Source organism: Rhinichthys klamathensis, unplaced genomic scaffold (assembly GCF_029890125.1).
Source record: "Rhinichthys klamathensis goyatoka isolate OS25496 unplaced genomic scaffold, OSU_Roscu_1.1 h1tg000090l_1, whole genome shotgun sequence".
In the NCBI taxonomy this organism is placed as follows: domain Eukaryota; kingdom Metazoa; phylum Chordata; class Actinopteri; order Cypriniformes; family Leuciscidae; genus Rhinichthys; species Rhinichthys klamathensis.
Genome location: NW_026606629.1, coordinates 4,189,595 through 4,208,414, shown reverse-complemented (window position 1 = coordinate 4,208,414; position 18,820 = coordinate 4,189,595). Strand labels below are relative to the sequence as shown.

The following is an 18,820-nucleotide window of genomic DNA, read 5'->3' as shown; positions in this document are numbered from 1 at the left end:
AGCTTTTGAGACAGACAGGTCGCGAGCGAGACTTCCGGTGAGTGTTGCGTGGCTGTAAACTGTTTTGATTGAGTTCAGCGTTTCAGATTCAGACGCTCGTCTCTGCGGCAGAGCCAAATGAACGCCCTCGTTTCATTTACCTCCAGACATGACAGCACTGAAATGATGCAGTATTTAGATATCCCATCCTCACGAGACATGGATAACATCCACAGGATAATATTAAAGGAGTGAATAACTGTTACCGTGAGCACTATTTTGTACTGAACCGGATTGTTAGCTTAGCTGGTTAGCAGATAGATTTTCAGTCTCTGCTGCTGCTGGGTGGTGTTGCCCGAGGACGGACATCAGCGATGGGAATCATTTTTACAAAGTTATGGAGGCTTTTTAACCACCAAGGTACGTCAAGCAGTATATTTTAAAACATATTTGGATGATATTTAAACATTGACCTGCTATATGGGTTTTTATTAGCTAGCAAGTGTTTGCTAAACTGCTACTGTAGTTTCGCTTTAAAACAGCGACGCTGGCGCTTATATACGACTTAAATAAATATAAACATGTTGTATATACATTCTTCAAGGTAGAAATATTCCGTGAACGACTGTCATTACATTAAAACAGTCGGCAAGGCTTCAATAAACTGGCTAATATGGTTTCAAACTGGCTGTTGACAGATACTCTACTGTCAGGGTCAGTCTCTGTGTTTGTGTAGGATGGAGCCCTGATATCTTTATTTTTCACTAATAGATAATTGTTGTGTAACGTGTCAAGCACTGTGACACACTTATGTAATTCTCATGTAAGATTAAATTTGGTAGGAAATGTATTTGTTCGCATTTTACCGTTGCTGTGGGTAGAATATTGATATTATATTCCCCTAACGTTATACGTGTTTGGTTTTATGTACTTCGTCTGGTATTGATAAAACATAACTCACCAGTAAGGACATATCAATATAAAGTGAATGTGAAAACCAAATATCAGCACTGAGTATAGATGAACCTGCACCAGTAGAAGTCAAAAGTGAAACACCCATTGCAGCACTCTTTGCTTTTTTTTAGCTGGATAATTTGTGCCTCTTTCCTCTGTGATATGTGCATGCTGGGCATTTTGCAACACTGGTCAGCCTGTGTGTCTCTGACAGTGGTTTAATCCTCAAAGCGCTGGAGTTTGTGTCAGCATTTCTTGTTACACAACGTCCGTGTGATAGCCAGTGGTCTCTCATTTATAATAAATGGTGTGGGATATTCATAAAGCATAATCTTGTTTGAAAGACTCGCACATCAGTGAATGAGGTACTGAGCATGTGCAAATTGCAACATAACCCAGTGGAACATTTCTCTTCAGTTCTTCTCACCTTACTCATTAGCCGAATAGATCATTGTGATATGGGTGAGCCGTGTAACATGAGAGTTTAGAGATTGTTGCCTGCAGTCAGATGCAGTACCATCAGTCTGTATTAATTCTTTTTGTTTAGATGTAGTGTAGGGAAAAAAAATGTTTTGTTTTTTTAAAGAAGACTCATATACTGACCAAGGCCAAAGGCTGCATTTATTTGATTGAAATACAGTAAAATATATATATATTTCCACTTTTGTAACATTATAAATGTCTTTACTGTAACTTTTGATTAATTTAGTGTATCCTTGTAGATTAAAAGTATTAATTTATTTTGAAAAAATCTAAATCTTAATTACCCCAAACTTTTAAGATGCTAAAAGACTTTCACCCTAAATCCATGTTAAAGTAGTTTCACCTTTTTGTCGTGGTCACTGTTTCTGCATCACACAAAACTGCTTAAATTATTTCAAAACATTTCATAGACAGAACTGATAAGATGATATAATCAGAGCATGTGAATGGGTAGAATCTAACCTTCATACACATTTTATTTTTACCCCTTTGATTTTTCTTTTTTTTTATTCCTCAGTTTCATGTCCCTTCTTGTGCAGGTTAGTATTCAACTTTCCAGGAACGAACTTTGAGAATTTGAGTTTAAGAATGTCTTTGAAATGTTTCTCAGTCTTTAGGTTAAATGTTTGAAAGTTGACACTGTAAATGCAACCCCACATTGTGATGAACCGGCTATTTTGTCTTTTTGTTTTAGTTGTCAACTATGCATTAATCATGCACGTGTGTTTATGCCTTGCAAATAAAAACAATTCTGTGAGGTATTGCAAATTGGTGCTGTGTCTTCTACAAATAATCTTGTCACATATTGAAGTTGCCTGGCCAGTTACATAGGTTATGATTAGTTGAAATTGCACAAATGACTTGTGATATTTGTAAGCTAGAATGGTCTGAAAATCATACACATGTATTCCACTGTTTTTACAGTTTCCAAAAGCTTATTTTAAAGCAGTAATTTACAGATATCATTGTTGTTATTAAAAAAGTGTTGTTGTTTTTTTGTGAAGAAGTTGTTAAGATTATTTAATGTGGTGTGGTTGTGAACGTTAAAATTACTGAGAAAAAAAAACGTTTATTGTTGAGAACTTCTCTTGTCTTTGAGTTCAGAGAGAAAGAGAGATCCAGAACCATGTGACTTTAGCCACCTCTTTAAATCTAAATGTCAGCACAACTGTACATTTGAATGTGATACAACTCATACTTATGTATGATCTTTTTTTTTTTTACTACAAAGACAAGGACTTGGTATCAGGCTACTTTCTTGTATGTTCTTGTGAATACAAGGAATGAGAAAAAGAAAACATTTAATTGAAGTGCTAAAGCACATCTTTACAATACATCTTGACCTTTAGACCCTCTTTGGCAAAAGCTTAGCTGACATGATTATATCAGCTTTAAACTCTGTGTCATCAGTTTCAAAGTGTCTTTGTGAAAAGCATCTCTTTTCAGAATACTTTTATTTGACTGAGCTTTTACTCTTATTTGTTAATTATTTTCAAATTAAATGGGAGAATCTGAGAAGATGCAAGACTAAGATCATATCTACAGAAAATAATCTTTTGAAAGCTGTCTCTATCTCAGATTAATCAAATAGTGTCCTCAACAAAGACAGTGGTCTATCTAGTGTGCATGTATAGCTACTTGTAAGTTGTGACTCATTTTGAACACATCTGAATGGGTGTCTGAATGTCCTTGAATACCTGATGCTTTCAAGCTGCAAGTCTATTCATGGTGTTGACTCAGATAAGAGGTAGCTAGTCTTTCATCTTTAGTTTTTTCTTTTTCTTTTTCTTTATTCTCCCCTTCAAGTTCAGGGCATCTTTTAATTTACAGTCAACTCTAGAATTATTGGCACCCTATATGAGCAAAGGCAGCTGTGAAAATAAATCTGCATTGTTTATCCTTTTCGATCTTTCATTAAAAAAGAATCACAAAATTCTAACCTTTCATTGAAAACAATTGAAAGTGGGGGAGAACTCATATTATGAAATAAATGTTTTTCTCCAATGCATGTTGGCCACAATTATTGGTACCCCTAGAAAGTATATTTTCATTTACGTTTATTTTTAGCACACCAGGGTGACTAGGAGTATGAAATTGGCTAGCCATGACTTCCTGTTCCATAGGAGTATAAATATGAGGAAATGCTTGGTGAGGAGGATATTTTGAGTGGCCAAAGACTCTCCAAGGATCACAGCTGGATAATTGTAGAGATTAGTTGAGTCTTGGGGTCAGAAAGCCTAATTTTTTTATCAAACATCATCACAAGTTTTTTGGGAGGGTTTGAAGAAAAATCCTCCTTGCTCATCCAAAAACAAACTCCAGCATATTCAGTTGTCAGACACGACTGGAACTTCCAAAGGGACTTGGATGAAACAAAAAAAGCTTTTTGACAGCAAACCCACCAGGGATAAACAGTACCCCATGCCCATGGTTAAATATAGGCTACTGCTGGATCTTTAATGTTGTGGGCCTATTTTTTGCTGGAGGTCCTGGACAACTTGTTCAGCTTCAGATATATGGTATCATGGATTCTAGCACATTTCAACAGATAGAAAAACCTGACTGCTTCTGCTAGAAATTGTACAATGGGCCGTGATTGGATCTTCCATCAGGACAACGATCCAAAACAAACATCAACACAAAAATGTGTCACTGAGCACAAAATGAAGCTTCTGCCATGGCCATCCATGTTCCCAAATGAGTGCGCTGAACTGAAGAGAAGGACCAACATGGAACTGGGAATCTGAAGGATCTGGAGAGATTCTGTATGAAGGAATGGTCTCTGATCTCTTGTCAGATGTTCTCCAAACTCATCAGGCAGTATAGGAGAAAACTCAGAGATTATCTTGGAAAAAGGAGGTTGCAAAAAGTATTTAATAAAAGGGGGCAAATACCCTTCACCATGCCTAGAGATTGGCATGGGTTACTACTTTCCATAAGATCATCTTTCAATGCAAATCAAACCAGCTATTAGGCTAACTGAAATAAAACCATGCCAATCTCTAGGCATGGTGAAGGGTGTGTGATGATGTGGGGCTATTTTAATTCCAAAGGCCAAGGGAACTTTATCAGGATGCATAGTATCCTGGATCCATGAAATAACTGGCCTTTTAAAATAAAAATCTGCCTGCCTCTATGGGAATTTAACATAGGGGTGTCCTGACTTATGAACCCTGTATTTTAAGGAAGAACATTTATTTATTTACAATACATTATTCATTCACAAAGAAAATTGGTGTCCTTAAAGGTTAGAGTTTTCTTCATTTTTTTAATTAAGGCATTAAAGCAGCACTCAGTAAGAATTCCGTTTTTGTCAAACAGTGACCCCTAGAGTCGCTGTGGAGCACTTGTACTGTCGTGAATAGCACTCACGCAGAGATGGCTCGCACTCACGGCCGGATCCCTTCCCCCTGTACACCGGTACCTGTTCAGTAGGATGGACGCTGTAACGAGTGGAAATAAGGTATGGCCCCTTTAAGAGCTGCGCGCGCCCAACACCACATGTATACGGCGCCGGGTTATTTCTGTTTGATGCTCATTTTATCAGATCTGTTTTTTGCCGTAAAGCAATTCGTTACCTCGCGAGACCTGATATCACACAATACTTCCTAACACTCAGGCCGGCGGCTCGCCGGCCCAAAGTTGCAAGGGTGGTTTTGCGGCTCACAGGCACCAGGGGGGTGCGAGACGACCACCATTCAACACGAAATCGGTTCACGAAATCGAAAATCACGAAATTTTACCTTACTCGGTTAAGGTAAAAAAGTTACTTAGTTCACCTTTAAGATCAAAATCCAAAAGGTGATTTTTTCTTTCTTTCTCTTTTTAGTCAACTTTAGCATAGGTGTATTCACTTATGCTAAGCACTATAGGTCGGATGTTCAGATATCGGATATGTATCTGATTTAAAACCACATTTGGAAGTGGCTCAGATCGGCTGCGGAAAAATCGGATCTCGAGCGGATTTTTGTGTAACACAAGAGCAACAAATTCCGATCGGTGTCAGATATGAATAAAACATCATATTTTTTGTGCCAGTGTAAACGCAGCCGTAGATGTCTTTGCTGACTGGCCAAATTTCATCATGTGTCTTTCATGCGTGGTTGTGACACATTTGAAAAACAATTCAACATCAGTTGGTTGTTTCGGTTTTGATTTTGGCTTCCAACAATTATGAAAACGTGATAATCAGGATAAAATTATCATTGTGCTGCGTGCCGTTCCTTTCTTTTAAAGTGGTGCGCGTTTGTCCCTCCTTAAAACCCTAAACTTAACGTCCAAATTATTTAAAAAAGAGTTATTAAAAGTGCATTAAACTGCGAAAGAGACTGATCCCCACACGCTTTCTGTGTGCACACGCTGCGAGATGGAGCGGAAAATGGACGAGCAAAGTAAAGCCTACTTGGGGGGGTTTTAGGCACTTCCATAAACAGTCAAATATACATATAAATATGTCAAAATGTCCGTTTTGGCGAGTATTTACATAAAGACAGTCACTTATGATAAGTGTAGTGTTTTAAAGTTTAACTCAGGATTTAATTACTATTTTGACAACTGATTGTTTAATGCAATACTGTGTTTTAAATTGTGCACATAGGTTGTTCCAGTCTGGATATTCTCGATAGTACATCTCAAAATTGGGAAAGCACGCAATTCAGATCGTGGTTTGTGATTGTTTGTTAAGATCGTGATATGAAGATCGGCCTATATAGTGAACTCTGATTAAATTTCCCTTTTTCATTTAAATGGTTTTTATCAAAATTGTGCATGCATCAATTATCTGGAGTTTATTTCTAGCTAAATAAGTTTTGAATTTCACAAAATAAAGACAAAAAGGTGTCTGATATGTATTATATCAAACCTAAACCTCTATTGGGCCTTTTTGTGGACAGTGGGGCTGAAAAAAGCGCTGGCTCTTTTGCATGTGGCAGTCAGTTAAATTAGATTGAGATATTTGCATTAGCTATGCATGTGCTTGTCGTCTATTGTCATGCATGATAAACTGCAGTATGCGAAGTTCGGTTGCAACTAAGCATTGTCTTCTCTTGTGGAAACTATTTGGCCACCTTTACACACACTTATAAGTGTTGCCACGTCACCTAGTCTCTAATGCCTCTGCTCTGACGTGTCTGCAGGTGCAAACAGCCATATCCGGAGTCAGTTACAGCTTGAATTGTTATAGGTTGCAGTGTGAAAGTGGGTTTATAATAGTGCCGCACAGCTTAATCATCATCATAATAAAATACAGATGCATTGGCAAGATGCTGGGCAAGAGTTAATTTTTAAAGTGTGTGGTTTATCAAGAAGCAATAAATTCAGTTGGATTACAATAATACAGATTATACAGCTGTATGTTTAAGTGTACTAGGCAAAATGAGTCTAATTAATGCAGACGATTGAAGCTCTCAGTCTAATATGAAGAAACCAATTCCCTTTTCATGTACCTATATTCACAGATGGTTCGAAGGTAGAAAATGGTGTAACGGCAGCAATGGTGACTGGACAATCAACGCTATAGAATCCGTATTCCAAAACAGTGCTCAATTTTCTCTGCTGAAGCACGTGCTTTACTTTTAGCTTTGGAACATATTGAAAATACACAACAAAAGGGTTCTATCATTTTTACAGACTTGAAATCTTGCCTTCAAGCAATGGACATTATCTACTCAGTTCTTCAGTATTATCTTTTGCTGGGTTCCAGGCCATGTTGGACTTTCAGGAAATGAACAAGCTGATGCAGCTGCTAAGGAAGCTCTTAATCAGGAAGTTAATGAATGTCAAATTCTTCCCTCAGATATCAGACTGATTATTAATCAATACATATTAAATAAGTGGCAAGAAGAATGGAATATGTGCAAGAATAATAAGTTGTACGAAACTCATCCGGAAAGTACAAACAGACTTTTTATCACTCTTAAAAGTAGACTTAATCAAGTGGTCTACACCAGATGTCGTATGGGTCACACAAGTTTGACCCATGGTTTTTTACTTAAAGGTATAGACCCAACTTTTTGCATGTTTTGTAAGATTCCCTTATCTGTCAAACATATTTTATTGGATTGTCCTGAACTTAATACAAGCAGAATGCTCTTTTATGAAGTTTACTTCACTTAAAGGTACAATATGCAGGATTTTTCGCCACATGGGGTCGCTAACCTCTTACAATAACAAAGGCGTATATTGATGACGTATATTCCACATTAAGCTGAATTATGGATCTTGTCGTCAAGCTGATGGATCTTTTATGGAGAGTGAATACATTGATGTTTTTAACATGACTGTGGTATGAAGCAGGGCACGATTGCTAGACGTATAACGTTACCAGCGCCACACACAACGCGAGTCCCGCGGATATAAAGGAATAAGGACATTTTATTCTACCGAACTACGGATATGACGCCATTGACTGGCGACTCCTCACCCCTGCTCACACGCCCCGTTTCCTTGGTTAAAATCGCAATTTTCTCACGATTTACAAATAGTTTGAAACATTTGGGATATTGTAAGTAATCAACTAAACAAAATATATAACATTTCCCTAGTGGTTTTTGGATATTTTACTGCAAAAAATCCTACATATTGTACCTTTAAGGACATATTTAATAAGATTATGCCTGAAACAGTTTTGGATTTTTTATCAAAAAATCTTGTATAATATGACTTGCTGTTTTTGTATTTGTTTTTATTGTATTTATATGATATTTGTATTTTTGTAATTTAATTTTTGCCATGAACTTTGAATCAATGCTGACATGGCATTAAATAAAATAATCTGAATCTGAATCTAATTAATGCCAGTAGTATATAAAGCACTTTATTGGCAGTAGAAAACCTAGCCTGGGAAAACCCAGACAACTTCCGGAAAATTTAAATTTGCTCTGAAAGTTAGTCTGGCAAAGAGCTCATTCAAGCCCATTTCCAATCCGTCGAAATCAAGGCACCAATCAGAAACGTTGGGGCGGGCTTTACACAATGACGACAGCGCTGGGATTTTGAAGCAGATTTTGTAGCCTACATTACAAAGATGGATGCCGCCGTCGAACATCACTCGTTTGAATCAGCTATCGCGTCTGTTTTAAGCGATTTGAACGTTTCCTTTTTGTTAAAAACCGAGCAAAGAACAACACTCGGAGATGTTTCTCCTCCGCTCTGCATACGTCATCTCCTTCATTGCTCTGATTGGTTTTAGGTCTATCCGCGACGTCCGTTGGTGACGCCCCTCTGGAAATTATTTGTCTATGACCCTTTGCCAGACCATAACTCAGTTACAACTGAGAATGGTCTGGTTTTAACCAGGCTATAGAAAACCTATTTTTTTTTATCAAAATTAAAGGTTTTAGAACTTGTAAATTGCTTCCTTCCTATTATTTGTTTTTGTTGTTGTTGTTGTTGTTATTATATTTATCATTATATCCGAATGATCAATATAGGCCTAAGCGTTTTTGTGTCAAATTCACAATTGTTTAGCTCAGTTGAAATGAGGCCGTATGTGGAAAGTGTACTGTATTATCACATACACCACTGTTTGTAATAATGTAGGTAGTAAAACGTGCTTGTAAGGGCAGCACTGGCTCCATTGGTCTCCAGCCTAAAACAAGTTTGACATGCATATTTTACTGTGGGTTTGGCCATTATTCTGTTCTTTAAACCGGCTCAGTTCCTTGCTATTGTTAGTGTAAACTTAAGGATGGCACATTTCTCAATGACACGGTAAAATACCTGTCATGGATGTGTTTGTGTGTTAATATTCTAGCTAGTTAGACAACATTCAAAATCAAAGACGAATGTCTGCAATGCTGGGTATGATGAAAATTGTTTACTAAAATATTTAACAGTTTTTCTGTTGTTCCCCTAGAGCACAAAGTCATTATTGTTGGGCTGGACAATGCAGGAAAGACCACCATACTTTATCAGTTGTAAGTATTGCACTTAGTTATAAATCAAACAGTTCATTCTTCATTTTATAATATAATATAATATAATATAATATAATAACATAATATGGCTGTAATTTGCTTGCTTTCTTCATAACATGGCACATCCCCTAACCCTGTATATGTATATTTCACAATATTACCGTTTTTACCGACTCCAAACTTTTGAACAGTACTGTATATATATACTGTATATAGGGGCTCTCAAACGCTACATTTTTTTTAAATATATATCGGCCACCTTGCACTCTAAAGCCCCTTTCAAACAGAGATTCCGGAAAGTAGACTGATAATGTGTCCCGGGATTTGTGTGTCCCATAAAGATCCCTTAAAGACACATGACATCAGGATGTGATGTGTAAATGTCTCCGCAGCGTCTTCAGTTTGCTTATGATCTGCGATTTCTCTCTTGAGAAACCACGCTCTTGCATTTTTTTTCTGACTCCATCAATAAACTAGTGCATCGTACCACTAAGCTGGCGAAAGATCTCAGCTTTAGCATCATCACTACGACACACCCCTTACGGCATTGATCCTGCCTTTTGTTCACATTCCGGGACTGATCCTGGCAATGTTACTAGGTCCCCATCCCGGGATCGATCCCAGGACGTGTTTGAGGCATTCACGCAATTATATGGCAATTTTCTGGGAGCAACATTTTGTGTGAAAGGGGCTTAAGATATCAGCAACGTATCTGTATTGGCTATTAATAAAATCTATATTGGTCGACCACTAAACATTATAAAAGTCTTTGTCACTTTTATATATTTACACATGATGCCTTGAATACATCATGCAAATTACAGCCTCATTTTATAGTGCTTTCATATTTATGGTGTTGTCCTATTTGTTGTTCATTTTGTGCTCATGTCGATGTTTTAATCTCCAGCTCTATGAATGAGGTGGTGCACACTTCACCCACCATAGGCAGCAATGTGGAAGAGATTGTGGTCAATAATACTCATTTCCTGATGTGGGACATTGGAGGACAGGAATCACTGCGCTCCTCTTGGAACACTTACTACACTAACACAGAGGTAGCGACCTAAGACAACTGTAAAGTTATCTTGAATCGTAAAGGCTGTGTCGCATTAACTTGTTTCTCCTGTGTAGTTTGTGATCGTGGTGGTGGACAGCACAGACAGAGAGAGAATCTCAGTGACCAGAGAGGAGCTCTACAGGATGTTAGCCCATGAGGCGAGTATATGTATATCAGTATGAGAACTGGTATTGCATGAGTGTTCATACACACATATGCTAAAGGGGTTGTACAGGAGGTGGGCAATATACCGGTAGGCATGATTAACTGGTAGAAATTTGTCAATTGGTTTTGGACCATCGTCTCTATTGCGGTTACGCTTACGTGACATTGCTGTGCTGCACGGTCACGAAAGCTTATCATTTGAATATGTTTGCGCGCTGTCAGAGAGATGGTTTCTGAGCTCTGTCTGAGAGATGGCGCACATGAAGCCGATGCTCATTATACGCGTGAGCACTGAACTGAGTTCTTTTTGCCACAAAATTGGGCTTTAACGTTAAATACACAACATATGTCAAAATGACCGTCTTTGCAAGTAAACGCAGTCATTTATGTCTTGAGTGAACTTAAACAGTTGAGAAAGAAAACACAAGTATAATTGGATCCAAATATACCTGCTGTCATCTGTGTCATTAATGTTAATCGAACAACAGAAAAAGAGAATCTCCCACTGCTCTTGACTTGACTTCACTTTTTAATAAGAATAAATGTATATTTAATTTACACAGTGAAGACAATGCAGTGTTTTTTTATACATCTGATTACTTTATACAATTCATGTAGTATTTCTTATTTCTAGTCCTTGAAGTTTTTCAAGTAGATCTATTTCATTTGTGTCTTTGTTCTATTGTAGTTTGTTTTCCTAAATGCTTGTATTTAGTTTAATTGTTCTTTATCAATTTTTACTTGGTGATAAGAAATATGGAATTTAAATGTTATCAATGTTTTTACATCATAACATTATTTAAAGCAAAAGTAACTATTGCGATATATATCGTTATCGTGAAATAAAATGACTCGTATCATGATTTAAGATGTTGGTCATATCACCCATCCCTAGGTTGTACTGAGACTGTCTGGTTCGCTCTTTTGTGCCATGACTTCTTGATTCCACTTCCTCTTTTCTCTTTATTAGGATCTGAAAAAAGCTGGTTTGTTGATTTTCGCCAACAAACAAGATGTGAAGGGTTGTATGACTGTTGCTGAGATTTCCCAGAGTCTTCAGCTTACCTCCATCAAAGACCATCAGTGGCACATCCAGGCCTGCTGCGCCCTCACTGGAGAAGGGTAAGGTCACAAAAACCTACAGCAGAGCCACATGACAAACATGTACATACAAAGATCCACTTCAATGTTATGTTCAGCCGAGATGATGTAATGAGTCACAGATTGTGTAAACTTCTGCTGTTCTAGTCATTTTGGCTGAATATAGAACTAGCACCGATAGAAGTGATGAATCAGCATTAGGCGTCTAAAAGTTGCATAGACAGCAATTGCTGTCAGACAAATGCAGACATGTCCTTTGGTTTCCAGTCCATGCTTGTATTTAATATTAATCAAGAATCTTCCATCTTTAGCCGCCTTTCCACTGCACTCAACAAACGACAGCCAATGAACCGGAAGTCATTCATTTGCTATGGAGAGTTGCACAGGGGCTGCATGGGCTGTTGACCATCTGCGAATGTGGAATTTTTGCATCGGTTTTGAGCTTTAGATACGTAAAAAATATTTAACTTGAGCGATTACATAGTATTCAACATGTCGATCGGATGCGATGTTGCGCAAAGTGAGAATTATTAATACTTTTTTTTTTACTTTATCAGAAACACTTGATTATTTAAAAAACTTTTAAAAAGGCATGATTATTGATAAATAATAAATTATTAATAAAAAAAATTGTCTCCATATTTTTTGTCAAATTATTGGCAGTCATTTGTCCTATATACATAGCTGTTTGTTATTTGCATTCATTTATTCATTCCACCATGGTGAAATTTCGGAGGATAAAGGAGGATTGAGTGCAAAATGCTTTTGCACTCAATTGGAGACACGAAAAGAAATATTGCAAGTCAGTGTGTGTAAAACACTACCTGGTTCCAGTATCACCGTTTAGTGCAAGATATGTGTCTTAACGGGGAAGATTTCTGAGACAGCAAGAGCTTCTCTCCGATGTTGCATTACGACTGCCACTAGGGCGAATTCCGACATCCGTGCCCAAATCTTGTGTGCCGTGGAAAGGCTGCTTTTAAAGGCTTTAAGCAGACAGCTGTGGAAGCCCATTTCCGCACCATTAGAAAAAAATCATGCTTTGGTAAATCATAAGTAAAAATGTACTTTAAAAGTTTAATTTGTGTCGTTATTGTCTTTTTTTTTTACTATTTCTCATTATCACATAAAAGGTCAAAATTATGAGAAAAAATAACTTTTATGTGATAATGAGAAATTGTAAAACAGACAATAACAACATAAATTAAACTTTTAAAGTACATTTTTACTTATGATTTACCAAAGCATGATTTTTTTCTAATGGTGCGGAAATGGGCTTCCACAGCTGTCTGCTTAAAGCCTTTAAAAGCAGCCTTTCCACAGCACACAAGATTTGGGCACGGATGTCGGAATTCGCCCTAGTGGCAGTCGTAATGCAACATCGGAGAGAAGCTCTTGCTGTCTCAGAAATCTTCCCCGTTAAGACGCATATTTTGCTCTAAACGGTGATGCTTGAGCCAGGATAAAGGCTCTTGCTTTTGCACTCAATTGGAGACACGAAAAGAAATATTGCAACTCAGTGTGTGTAAAACAAAATTATGAGGAAAAAGTATCTCATAATTTCAAATTACATCATAATTGACCGTTCGCAAAGACCCGCCCCCCTTAGTTACTGTCGCTATGTCCGACAAGCTACGCTGCTCTCTCACACACACACACACACCATGTTCTCTTCTCACGCAGTGAAAAATACATCGCGGACTGACAACACGCTGACAGACAGGACCAACCAGGTTACTTTTCGGTTACTTTTGATATTAAACATATTAAACAAAGTCTCACCTTTCAAATTTGGTCCTCTTTTTTTAAAAGAAATTTAAACAATAAATACCGTTTTGTGGCTCTTTAATGTGTCGTGACAGATCGCTGTAGAGCATCAGTTAAAGCTGCTCGTGATCCGATCATCTCTTCCTTCTAGTTCATTTATAGCATCAAATAAACATGAATGAACATAAGAAGGAATGTTGTTTTAACCGCAGAAAGGCATCAGTACATTCCGTTTTTCAAGTTCAAATCCTCCCATGTTAATCTACTAACTCTCCTGACTGCTTTGTCGGACAAAATGGCGGATGGCGAAGTATGATTGGTCAGATCACCTGTCAATCAAGCTCCCTGCGAAGGGTCAATTATAACAAAAAGTTGCAAATTAAGAAGTAGATCATTTTGACGTGTCATAATGATTTTATCTCATAATTTTAACTAATCTCATAATTATGATGTACCAAAGCATGATTTTTTTTCTCATGTGGCAGTAATATATGCTTTCATAGACCAACCATGCTGGCAAATGCAGAATTTCACAATGTATCAGTAAAGCAAATTCAAATTGTACCTTTCTAACCCCATTCTGACTGCTTTGTGGATGCATACAGATACCTGGATGCACAGAAAATAATATTTAAAATGTGTTGCCATAAAAAAAAGCCATAATATGATTCAGAAAGTCTGTAGATTTCATAATGGAATGTATGAGCGGTCATTAACTAAAACGCACCTCATTTTATGGCCAAGGTCATTAGTTCAGAGGCCTTTCCTTGACTAACAGGCAGAAAGCACAAATGTCTTTCTTTGTCTTCTTTAGTGAAAGAAAGAAAATAGGAGCATTGTTAACTGCCCGAGCTGAATGTCTCTTTCCTCTCCGCAGGCTCTGCCAGGGTCTAGAATGGATGATGTCACGGCTGCGAGTAAGATGACCTCAGACTCAGACCTCAGATAGCAGTGTGCTCTCTCCGTCTTTCCCACCGGGTGTCGCTCATTGTGAAGGTGACTCAGCGACGTCACCAGAACTCGTTTGATTAATTTATTACAGATTATTGAGAACTGTGAATGAACAATCTGTAACTAACTCACTAAAATAAGTCAGGACTTGCGAGACAGCATAAACCCAGTGTTTTTCTGCACGGATGGCCATTGAAAGAGGAATAGGGTGGCACAGACCTTGGACTAAGAGAACTTGTCTCTAGCTGAGCGGATCCCTGCCTCGCTGTGGCCTCGCTGCTTTACCCATCTACCTGACATGGTGTTGCCCAGTGTGTGCAGTCCAGTATTTTCATTAACCTTGTGCCTGTGCCTGCACCTGACTCTCTGTCTCCTCTGGGCTGAGGAGACACATTACCATGCAACGGGAGACTGCGCTCATGTAAAATACAACTAAATAAAGTGTTTTTATCTGTCATGACAGATGTTTCACATTTTATTTCTCGACAGATTTTCTTATTTCTTATTCTCGACAGATTTTGTTACGTTCCACAGCTCTTTCGCATGGTTTGAAAGGACAGTGTCTGTTTTAAAAAAAAGCGTACTTGTTTAACCTGAACAAAAACCTGATATGTTTAAGGAGGATATGAACTTAATCTGGATAGAATTTTGTGTACTAAAATTATAGCATTTTAATACATATCACTGAGTAGACCATACACATAATATTATCACAGAATTTGGACTTAATTCTGTAATTATTTGCACAGTACAGATAATTACTTTCTAAACGTTTACATTGTAAAAAGAAGGTGTTTTTTTTATTTATATTTTTATGTGTATAGATTTTTTGCAACTTTGTCACTGGTGGCAAACTGCATTTTAAATCTAGTGCTTAAAAACTGGTCAAAGAATATGCAGAATGCCTTATTTACTGCATTGTCTTTAGATTAGGCACTGGTATTCTGTAATGTGGATCATCACGGTGAACAGACCTTGACACTTAACAGATAGTTGTTTGTTATTGTTGATAGTTATTTGTGTATCCATCTGAAGCAGGACAACACACTTGATACGGTTGTTAGTACTGAAAAACATGTTGATGTTGCGGTGTAGCTACTTATATTTAAAGTTTAATTTCATGAGTCATGGTAAACAGGTTTTCTCTGGCACCGTATCCTGGATTTGTGTTTTGAAATGCCGTTTCCCTGAGTGAGAGATATTGTTTTTATTTAAATTAGGAGTCATTGAAAGTGTTTTAATACCCATCCTCAGCTGTTCAGACCCCCATATTACTTACAAATTTTCCAGTGACTAAGCTTTATGACACTCAAAGCAAATGTCACTGGATTGAAGTATTGTTCATAAGCTTAGTCAACAGTTGTCCATGTTTTCCTCTGTTCCCAGATGAAATGATTGCTTTTGCTGTTAGTATGAACTAATTAGTCCAATCTTTAAAATATTAATCCAATCAATATTACATTTGTTTTATTATTAATGGCAACTTGTGCCACCCATACATGCACCCTGTTAGGCAAATTGCATGTGAAAATCAATACAATTTTCAAATCTTAAAGTATGTGACAGTTGAATAGAATCATCAACCTAGAGTTCATCTCCCTGCAAATTCCCTCCCTGTTTGACCCCATTTTTGTATCTTATATTAATTTCCAAGCCAGGAATATAGAGGAAATGAATTGATGTTATTTCCACCCTTTTAGTCCATGACTGTTTATTTTTATATTTTAATTTGAAGGTTTGTTGTGTATTTTTGTCATTTGTTTATTTTTAAATATTTATTTTAATAATTTATTTTAATTTGAGTTATTTTAGTATATCAAGTTAAAATAAATGAAAATGAGAATTGTTGCCTTGGCAACTAGCTGAAAAAAGATACATTTTTAAAAAATATTTTATTGTTCTGTTTTTATACTTCTTTATTTATACTGTTCCATCACTGTTTGGAGTTCTGAAATAGAGGACAGTGGGAAACACTGAGCTGACACAGTCACAGCTGCCTCTGTCATTCACGTTCAGCTCAGTCATGCTGCCCCACCATGGAGAAGTGGAGAACTGTAGGACTTTTGAGTGGAAATGGCTGGAGCACATCATGATAAAATTGTTGTATATCTTGTGTATCAGCAAAGTATTGTTCAAAATGTTCCACTCTATGATAGGTTTAAGGAAACATACCTGTGCCTAAACATCATCCCCTTACTGCCACTCAGGGTGCTTTAAAAATAGTGTCTGCTGTATTTTTGAGTGACCCTGAATAGTTTAATACTGTAAGGTACTCATCAGGATTAGATTTGGGTGAGACAGCAGCTGTCTGTCTGCTCAAAAGTACTTGGGAGATGTTGTAGTGGCACTTTCTAAAAAGCTATTTAATAATGACTCATCCTTAGATCATCATTATACTAGCTGTATAATGGACAGTCCACATGCATTGAGCATAATGCCTATAGATAGAATATAGACTGATAATCAAATCATTCTTATCTGTTCCTGAGTCACTCTAGATGGGTTCGTAATTGGGTGGACAAGTCAACAGTTTATTTTACTCTTGATTTCAGCCTCTAGGTTCCATGTACATTTGGATGTAAACCAGTGACCTCAAGAAGTTTCTCTAGCCATCTTCACAGATAAGACCCCATTTTCCCCCCAGGATCTCCACTACTCCCAAGACCTCCACAGAACATCTTGCTGGATGTTGCATCCCTACATTCCCTCATTCAGACAAACCAGGTATTTTCCAGTGTTTTCTTTTCTCTTCCTCATAGTTTTATTGCTGATGATTTGCTGAACAGGTGCACTTTTCTGAAGGGTCGCTAGTGTATATTTAGCTTTTGAAACCTGAGAATGCTGCCCACTGATTGGTGGATAGGGGCACATGATAACCGGAGTGCCGTTGCAGCTGTGAGCTTTTGCCCGGCGTTTCTCAGGAGGGAAGAGTTGGGGAGGCTCTGGCAGTTTGGGAAACGTTTTAACTTTAAAGTCACCGGTAAGCAAAGGAAAAACCACAAAATCAAACAGCACACCAGATTTTACTCTCCAGCACTCTTTGCATGGCTTGCTCTGTTGGATTGACCACCTTCTACAGCCTGTTGGTAGATGGAAGTGATGCTGAGGGCGATGCTGGTCCTTTAACCACAGCCTGATAAAAGTCATCTGAATGTATTGGCCACCATTGCAGGAACAACCAATTACTCAAAGCTGGAACTTATTCCTGGACTTTGTTTTTCTTGGAAGACTTTCTGAAGCAACTCACCTCATGGACAGGAGTTTGTTAAAGTCCCATCCACATTCCTCTCAATCTTTCTGATGAAAAAGCATAGAAAAGCATTATTTCATATCATTTTCTGGGAGTTGGGTCCTAAAAAAGGGTAGTTAGTGGTCATACCTAAAATTAACCTGTAGCCTCAGAAGGCATTGGAGCTCCACTAGCTAAACAAAGCCAGCCAATCAGCCCGCAGCATTGGTTTACATGACAAATAGCTGGAGCGATTCAGAGCAGCTGTCGCAAGGCTTCAGCCAGGAGGCGCAGCGTTTTGGGGGGTCTTAGGTGTCAAACCCTCTCAACTAACAAGGCCTGCAGAAAGATTTCAGCACAAAATAAAAATTTTGCTTTTGTTGATCCACCCACGCTAAAGTGTCAGCTCAGTCAGAGGAAAAACTGACACATTTTTGTCTTTGTTTAGGTTTGCAGGAATACATAAAGTGGAATAGGAGATTGGGACACGAGTGGATGGGAAGCGAGCACCTTCTTTACTGTAGGGTTGCTGAAATTCTACTGTAACCTTCTATAGTAAAGGTACGTCAACTTTTTAGTTTGGTTCTTTAACTTTAACTCTGAAATTGGCAAATCATTCCTAGCCTGTTGTTAATGCCTCTTTGTAGATTGTCCTTCAAGTCCTGGTGAATTTGAAAGCTTTATTTGCCATCTAAAGTATTCAAAAACACCTGTTTATTTCTCAGTGTCTGTAACAGGAATTAGTTTAATGCAGTTCGTAAATATTTACAATTATGTACTATACAGATTAGCTCTTGCTAGTGTCTGATAGTCTTTAATTTGCTTGGTTAGACTCAATAAATCTGTTTGAAGATGGCATCAGAAGAAGAGTATGAAGATGAGATTGTGGAGGAGGAGGAGGTAAGATACAAATTCAATACATTGCAATGCATATTTTATTTATTTATTTACCCCCATTCATTGAAAGAGTGACAGTAATTCTGCTCTACATTATTTCACGTTGCCCCTTGAATAGCTTATATAGGCTTTTCACATTAACGCCTCATAGATCTCAGTCCTATAGGTGTACTGGCGAACCCTATGAATAGTGATCTATTATATCTCCACCGTCAGCAGTTCAGTAGGAGCTGCCATGTCGTATATGATTAGCATTGGATCCCATTTCAGATGACCTCTTCCTCGGAGGCTAGTCCACTAAATTCCATTCAATACATATTT

General features: G+C 37.7%; 2 protein-coding genes across 4 annotated transcripts in view; both read left to right on the top strand.

Moving 5' to 3' along the window:
* The first annotated feature begins 54 nt into the window (after positions 1-54).
* Positions 55-14,833, top strand: arl5a (ADP-ribosylation factor-like 5A). Its single transcript, XM_056251895.1, has 6 exons — positions 55-399; positions 9,272-9,332; positions 10,240-10,387; positions 10,464-10,547; positions 11,525-11,676; positions 14,300-14,833. Exons 1-6 carry the CDS (start codon positions 354-356, stop codon positions 14,346-14,348), a joined length of 540 nt encoding a protein of 179 aa, XP_056107870.1. The 5' UTR covers positions 55-353; the 3' UTR covers positions 14,349-14,833.
* A 2,452-nt stretch (positions 14,834-17,285) lies between these two features.
* The window catches only part of LOC130085895 (nebulin-like), a 62,136-nt gene continuing 60,601 nt past the window's right edge, over positions 17,286-18,820 (top strand). For 2 of the 3 annotated variants that reach the window (XM_056251891.1, XM_056251892.1), the window contains exons 1-3: positions 17,286-17,353; positions 18,051-18,163; positions 18,434-18,502. In XM_056251891.1, coding sequence (XP_056107866.1) covers positions 18,455-18,502 — 48 coding nt within the window. In that variant the 5' untranslated portion in view covers positions 17,286-17,353; positions 18,051-18,163; positions 18,434-18,454. The remainder of the gene's footprint in view (positions 17,354-18,050; positions 18,164-18,433; positions 18,503-18,820) is intronic. The other variant, XM_056251893.1, reaches the window with a different exon arrangement.

What these genes read in the sequence shown, in the direction of transcription:
- arl5a (XM_056251895.1), top strand. Translation starts at nt 354, where the DNA reads ATGGGAATCATTTTTACAAAGTTATGGAGGCTTTTTAACCACCAAG. An exon ending in ACCACCATACTTTATCAGTT is followed by an intron (nt 9,333 to 10,239) that starts GTAAGTATTGCA and finishes TTTAATCTCCAG; the next exon opens with CTCTATGAATGAGGTGGTGC. An exon ending in TGCGCCCTCACTGGAGAAGG is followed by an intron (nt 11,677 to 14,299) that starts GTAAGGTCACAA and finishes TCCTCTCCGCAG; the next exon opens with GCTCTGCCAGGGTCTAGAAT.